Below are 7,971 nucleotides of genomic sequence, written 5' to 3' on the forward strand. Positions count from 1 at the left end.
TGTGGACTTTATTGATAACAATTATTTTACCACAACAGATTACGGTACCATTGGTACCAGTACCACTGCAAGTAATGAACATGTCCCATCCCTACGCTTACACGTGTCAGCGCGCCACGACCAATCGCAACGCCGGGAGCACCCCTCCCGCGCCTCACAGTTTGGTGATTTGCGTCGCGAACAAAATGGCCAATTAGGTTTCTAGTCGGGTGTTCTGTGCTTCTTAGTTATGGAGTGTAGAAGCAACTTAGTAACTTCTACACTCCATTTTCTTATGGCTTGAAGCCCCCTCCATACTCGCGGCGCGTAGCCGCGATTCGCGCACGAGTGTGGAGGAGGCTTGACAGACATAAAGACGAGTAGAGCCCTATAGTTGCACCAATAAAAGCGTTAACAGACTATCGCACCGCACCGCGACCTTGGTGCGGTGCGGAGCATTTATCGATAGTGTATAAGCTTCCATCGCACATAATTATTATTAATAGCGGTGCGGTGGGCATGCACGTCGCACCAACTGACAGGTAATAATAATACTGGTGCGCTCCGTACCAATTTCCCTAGTGTGTAAGCTCCATCGCACCGATTGACAGCTGTCATTTTCAAATTATGACAGTGGACGGCAATGTAGCCAGCCGATGAAATAACAAAAATGCGGAAGCAGTGCTTTAAAAAGACACACATTTTTTAAGATTTTCATGGAAAAAGGTGCATTATATTATTTCACGCCCTTCATCTACCTCTAAAAAAGCGGAACCACATTAATTGAAATTCAATCTTAAAGGATTCCATTGCAAAAATTCATTGAAAAACCCGGAAACATGGGACACTTGGCAACACTGGCGCACGTCTGCGGCAGTCTGTAAGCTAGGATCGCACCGTTTTGACGGTTCGGTGCTATAGTGTGGAAGCCCACGCCAGTACGAGCTATTCCTAGAACCGCTCCAAGGTCGCGGTGCGGTGCGATAGTCTGTTAACGCTTTAAAAGTCTGCAGCGGATTTGATAGCCCACGCCACTGCGTTAAGTATTATTTATACGTCATAATTTCATAGAAGTTTGACGTTTAAATGACACTTGCACTGCGTGGGCTATCAAAATCGCTGCAGACTTTTTACGGTCTAACTCTATTTTGTTTGTTATTAAATTATTGCCAGTCGCAAATAGAGCTTTTACATTATCGGGTATTCGAACGCACAAACACAATAAGGCAACATAAAGGAAAGAAACGTCATCAATCATAATCCTTTTTAATAAATATAGAGATAAAACCACATGGTATGTCGACCTGTAGTCCCTTACGATCATTTTACTTTAGGAAATCTATTTGAAGAAGTCTTGTTCTACAACAATATTAAGTGTATCTTAATTTGCCCAGGAAATAAAGTAGAACAAGTGAATTTACAATGGGAAAAGTGAAAAGGTTAAAGCCCTCAAAAGTGGGTAAGAACATAGCCCTCGCCGACCAAATTGAGGCAGTTACGTCTGTTAAAAGCAAGAACAGAAATAAGGAAAGAAACAGACACGATGTTGATGAAGATGTAAGTGGCGATATATATGAGATAAAGGCTATAAATTTTGAATTTGTTATCCATTTTTAAATATGTTTTGCAGTTCGTTAACCCTGAGCTTTCGAAGAAGATCTTAGAAGTAGCTAGAAGGCAGCAGGCTGAACTAGATATAGGTGAAAGTGGGCCCTCCATTGGTAATAAAGTACAGCTCCCAACAAAACTTAAAGGTATTAATATCTTTCTTCATCAGCTATAATTTAAGATCTTATAAAGGTTCTTCATCTCATGTTATTGGTTCTATCAAGACGTCCCTGCAGATGTTTTGTGTACCAATTTGTTTTAATCTTTGATAAATTTGCTATTGGTCTATCAGTTCAATCTTACATTGCATATAATAGCTTGTTTCAGTATTACTCATGGAACCAACCTCTTATCTACAATGCAAGTTTTTTGTACACATGTTGGATACCTATTTTGTTAAAATGCAAGTTCTTTGTACTTTTCCTACAAGTGTTTAGATAAAATATTGCAATAATTAGATTGAAAAATACAAATTTTTCGTTACTTACAGATGCAGACTCAGATGATGATACAGAATCAGATCATGATGATTTAGAACCAGACACATATTACGATAATATTGTTATTGATGAAAAAGATGAGGAGGCACTACGAAGGTTCATGTCAGACAAGCCAGAAAGAACTCGGACACTGGCTGATATCATCAAGGACAAGATTACAGACAAGCATACTGAACTTCAAACTCAGTTTTCTGATGCAGAGACGTTAAAACTTCAAAATATAGATCCAAGGTTTGTTTTTTAATAAAAATTTAATATAATTTTTTTTAGGTACAGGGAAACCTGGATAAGTGAGACTTCAAGGGACGAGCAGATTTGTCTCACTTAAAGAGGTATTCCACTTACCCAGGCTCTCGGTTAGCCAGGTACAAATAAATTTCTGTCTCATTTACAGAGGGTCCCATTAATAGAGGTGAGAATAGAGGATATATCTCAGTTATAGAGGTGGTTAATAAGGTATTTTGTAATTATCTTTAAATGTTTAGGTAAAATAATCCTTGTCCCTAAATATTTTTAAAGTCAGTTTAAATATTTCTTTGAATTTATTTTGAATGATTTTTCAAAGGATATATTTTTTCAATTAAATTTGATACGGACTTCATTGCGTCTTAGAAATTTATTAAATGAAAATTTGTTTATTCTTGTTACTTATCAAGATTTCAGCTTTCGTTTCGATAGTTTTAACTACATAAAGTAACTAAATGAAACTTGAAACTCGCCACAAGACACAATTAAGTAAATGCGGAATTTGTGGATAGACTAAGAGTTAGTAAGAATACAGAAATAGATCAATAAAGTCCAAGTTAGAGAGGTAATAGATTGACGTTATCTCAGATAGAGAGGTAATTCGTATAAAATTCTAAAAATCAATTAGGAAAATGTAATCTTATAAAGACGAATATCTGCGAAGACGGGGTTCTTGCTAAATATTAACTTTAAAAACTATTCTAAAATGTCATAATTGCAAGAAATAAAAGGCTATTTTATTTTATTTTATTTATTTATTTTATAATCTTATAAATATAGTCTCAGTAAAAGAGGTAAAATACACTCTCTGTCTCAATTATAGAGGTAAATGTGACTATAAAATCACAACAACTAATCCCAGTTATAGAGGTTCGTTTTATCTCACTAACAGAGGTAATTCAGTGCTAAAGTGTCGGGACCGCACCATGAGTCCCAGCTATAGAGTTTTCTCACTTATCCAGGTCCCACTTAACCAGGTTTCACTGTATTAGGTTATAGCTAGTGGGCAGTTCATGGGTCCAGATAACATTATATTCATGTCAATGAGATTATTACAGTGAAACCTGGTTAAGTGGGACCTGGATAAGTGAGAAACCTCTATAGCTGGGACTCATGGTGCGGTCCCGACACTTTAGCACTGAATTACCTCTGTTAGTGAGATAAAACGAACCTCTATAACTGGGATTAGTCGTTGTGATTTTATAGTCAAATTTACCTCTATAATTGAGACAGAGAGTGTATTTTACCTCTTTTATTGAGACTATATTTATAAGATTACATTTTCCTTATTGTTTTTTAGAATTTTATAGGAGTTGACCTCTGTATCTGAGATAACGTCAATCTAAAACCTCTCTAACTTGGACTTTATTGATTAATTTCCGTATTATTACTAACTCTTAGTCTAGGTATCCACAAATTCCACATTTGCTTAATTGTGTCTAAACGACTTCAAGTTTGATTTAATTACTTTATGTAGTTAAGACTATCGAAACGAAAGATGAAATCTTGATAAGTAACACGAATAAACAAATATTATTTAATAAATTTCTAAGACGCAACAGTCCGTATCATTTTATTTTATTTTAAAATATCTATCCTTTGGAGAATCATTCAAAATAAATTCAAAGAAATATTTAAACAGACTTAAAAAATATTTAGGGACAAGGATTATTTTACCTTATTTATTTTTAAAGATAATTACAAAATACCTCATTAACCACCTCTATAACTGAAATATACTCTATTCTCACCTCTATTAATGGAACCCTCTGTAAATGAGACAGAAATTTATTTGTACCTGGCTAACTGAGAGCCTGGGAAAGTGGAATACCTCTTTAAGTGAGACAAATCTGATCGTCCCTTGAAGTCTCACTTATCCAGGTTTCACTGTATAAGGTTGATTGTGCCCATCAGGCACTCATTAGTAATGTACTGTCCTAATATCTGGACACCTTTTGCTATAGTAAATGTATAGTAATAAAATATGTGAAAACTGCATGATGTTAGGACAATCCTGTCCTATGTATGATGTGTATCCACACATCTTTGCTAACTAATATCTACACAATTTATTTTTTATGTATGTTTATTCTGCCTTAAATTTGACTTATTTAATCCAACAAAACACAAAAAAATATTAATCAAACAATCTGAATAGTCTACATATAATCGGATACACATGTAGACTAATCAATTTTTTTAATGGTTGATCTGTTCATATAGTAGGATGTTATATAGTAACTCAGTAGTTCTATGTATATCTTTGCTTACTTATGTATTTTTATTTTTCATGTGTTTGTGTTGCATGTAGTATGCCATAAGCTAATGGCACCAGTAATGATAAATGAACCCATGATACTGTTGATTTTAAAGAAAAAGTTTGGGTGTTATTTCATAACAGTCTCGGAGTAATTAACAATGGAGCCGCCATTAACAGGCGTTCCCCTCTGTCGAAAATAGGCGGCCAATGGTCAACCACATGTCAACCATATGTATGGACTGACGTTTATCTGACATGACGTACCTATACATTTGATGTGCCCCTCCCCCGCAAAAAACGGCAGACTATTTTGTACCGAAAATTTTAGACATGGCGTCTCCGTTGGTTATATCCTCTAAGATAACAGTCAATGTATGACCATATGTTTTTTGATTTAACCTTTTTGACGCTGTGTCAAACACAAAAGCTGTCACTCGGACGCCACGTCACCCAAGTGTCAAAACTGAAATTGAACTTTATTTATCCATATGCATGTAGGTCTATGTTGCTCTGTGGTCTGTGGCCGATTAATCGGTCTTTGGCATTGAACCTGCGATGCGGATATATCGGTCATTGGCGTCCAAAATGTTAAGAATAAGGTGTCTATCTATCTATATAATGTCTATCCAGATTAAATGTATATGTTTCTAGCTAGTAATGGAACTAATGGACAATAGGGTGCAGGGAATTATTGTGTTTATATCCAAAGAGAGAAGTTATTATACAACTGTTTTTTTATTTTATCATTGTTTATATCTTATTTCCAGAATCAAGACTATGTATGAGGGTGTAAGAGATGTTCTCAAAAAGTATCGTTCCGGGAAGTTGCCAAAGGCTTTCAAAATGATACCACATCTTCAAAATTGGGAACAAATACTATATCTAACTGAGCCTACTACTTGGTCTGCTGCTGCCATGTATCAGGTCATACAATTTACTCTTTCATTATTATTTAAGACTCCATTGTCATGTGTGTAAACTACTAACAGCAACACTTTTACTAATTGCCAGTTAACTGTAAGTGTGAGAGAAATAAATATTACAATATGTTTGTTTTTTAATTAGGCAACTAGAATATTCGCCTCTAATCTGAAGGAGAAAATGGCGCAACGGTTTTACAATCTTGTGCTGCTGCCGCGTGTACGCGACGACTTGCAAGAGTACAAACGTCTGAACTTCCATCTTTACCAAGCTCTCCGAAAATCACTCTTTAAGCCAGGAGCATTTATGAAGGGCATTTTACTTCCCCTTCTGGAGGTAAACTATGAAATATCCTAGTTTTGCACCTTTTCCTTCATTATGCAGGACTTGATAAGGGAAATGAAATATTTTTGTAACCTGTTGCAGGCTGGTGACTGCACACTGCGTGAAGCCATTATTGTGGGTTCTGTGCTAGCGAGGAATTCGGTGCCCGTTCTTCATTCCAGTGCTGCACTCTTGAAAATAGCTGAAATGGATTACACTGGTGCTAATTCTATCTTTCTGCGCATTTTGTTTGACAAGAAATATGCGCTCCCATACAGAGTCGTAGACTCAGTAGTGTTTCATTTTCTCAGGTAGGTAAAGGGCAAGACCACTCTTAATAATTGATCCTAAACAAACCCTTGTTATCTGTGCCCATTATTAACCCATTTGGCACATTATCATAACTCCACAAATTACATTTCCATGACTTACCAGTAAATCTGTTGTATTATCTACAAAGCAGTGCTATGATATAATTACGATAAATGTATAATATAGGGAGCATGCTTGAACTATAGGGGGCAGCATAGGAGTTATCAGAATTTATGTAAATGTTTATGCTTTCAACCCGCCCACAAGATGGCAGAACTTACTGTGCACAAGAAAACATATGACTCATATGAGAATGGTAGCACTTGCTTTGGCAATGTACATTGTACATGTTTAAGTTTCCAGTTCAGGCCAGAAGATAGCAGACCCTCCAATGTGCACAGTCCCTATTATATTTAGGTTCTTCTTGTACGTTTTTCAAAATACCTTACATTTAATTTATGATGATTTTGTCAATGTCAAAAGTGTACTTTGTTCTGTAGTTGCTTTTGGTACAATGGATTGCCAGGTGTTGATTAAAGAATGGTTAAACAAATAAACATGTTACAAGACTAATTCTTCATTAGTTGCACACTATGTTAGTTCACTACATAATAGCTACCAATATTACACTTTAAACAACATGAATGAGCAAAAAACAAATAAACATTCTCAAAACGACTTCGCCATTTTGAAATACAAACTGAAATCCTCTCTTTTTAGGTTTCAGATGGATCATCGCATGTTGCCTGTCCTGTGGCACCAGGCTTTGCTGACATTTGTTCAACGCTATAAGTCTGATATCTCTACAGAACAGAGAGATGCCCTCCTAGAACTACTACGAAAACACTCTCATCCCAGCATTACTTCTGAAGTAAGATTAATGTAGGGAAAGACAAGTCTGCAATGAATTTGATATCACACACAGTGCAAGTGATATTTATATGTTATTACTTCATTGAAGTTGGACATTTAAAATAACAGAATAAAATTAAAAACTTGATCAGTTAAAAGTTATGGTAATGCAGCAGTAAAAGTTTGCTCCCATATGGCTCCCATACAAAAATTAAGTAAACAAAAAAGTAAAAAAATCAACATGGTTTATGAAAAATCGATTTTTCTTTGCTAGGGAGTCTAGGGACACGAAATTGGTGTTCTAAAAGTTGATTCACCCATATACCTTTACTTACCTACTAAATAATAGTCGAATTTAAACTGTTGTGAGATATACTAACATTGAATAATTTTACGGTTTAGACTCACTGTTAGTGCTTGAGAAAGGAGACATAGGCTCTCCGAAACATGTCGCGCGAGTGAGTCTAAACCGTAAAATTATTCAATACTAAATAATAATCTATATATTAGAATTTTACTTTATTTACACATATAACCGAGTTGTTTTTGTTTCAGATCCGAAGGGAACTTCAAGCAGCACAATGCAGAGATATTGAAGTTAATGAGAATACTGCCTCTGTTTCAATGTTAGTAGAGTAGAGATAATTTATGGTTTACAAATAAACTTGCAACACATGTTTTATTGTCTTTATTTATTAAAATGAAAATTTAGTTAGGATTTATGATTGGTCTCTCAATCGGTCTATCAATCTGACTGGTTATGAAATGCACCGGCGGTAGAACTGTCTGTTTGCACTCGCATTTGCGTCCAGATATAAAATCAAAAGACCCCACTTTATAGCCACAATTCTCACAATGTAGTTTTCCTTTGGTCCATTGTTCACTTTCAACTTTAAGCTTGATCCAGTTTGGTAGCTTATCTTCCATCAGATATATGAAGTTTTGCACGTTGTAACTGTTACATTCTGT

General features: G+C 35.6%; 1 protein-coding gene across 1 annotated transcript; it reads left to right on the plus strand.

Moving 5' to 3' along the window:
* The first annotated feature begins 1,180 nt into the window (after positions 1-1,180).
* LOC134804463 (bystin) lies at positions 1,181-7,681 on the plus strand. Its single transcript, XM_063777510.1, has 9 exons — positions 1,181-1,273; positions 1,374-1,536; positions 1,610-1,733; positions 2,078-2,318; positions 5,361-5,517; positions 5,659-5,850; positions 5,941-6,149; positions 6,871-7,021; positions 7,558-7,681. The coding sequence occupies exons 2-9, from the start codon at positions 1,402-1,404 to the stop codon at positions 7,639-7,641; spliced, it is 1,293 nt and encodes a 430-aa protein (XP_063633580.1). The 5' UTR covers positions 1,181-1,273; positions 1,374-1,401; the 3' UTR covers positions 7,642-7,681.
* The last annotated feature ends 290 nt before the right edge of the window (positions 7,682-7,971 follow it).

Source organism: Cydia splendana, chromosome Z (genome assembly GCF_910591565.1).
Source record: "Cydia splendana chromosome Z, ilCydSple1.2, whole genome shotgun sequence".
Taxonomy (NCBI): Eukaryota; Metazoa; Arthropoda; class Insecta; order Lepidoptera; family Tortricidae; genus Cydia; species Cydia splendana.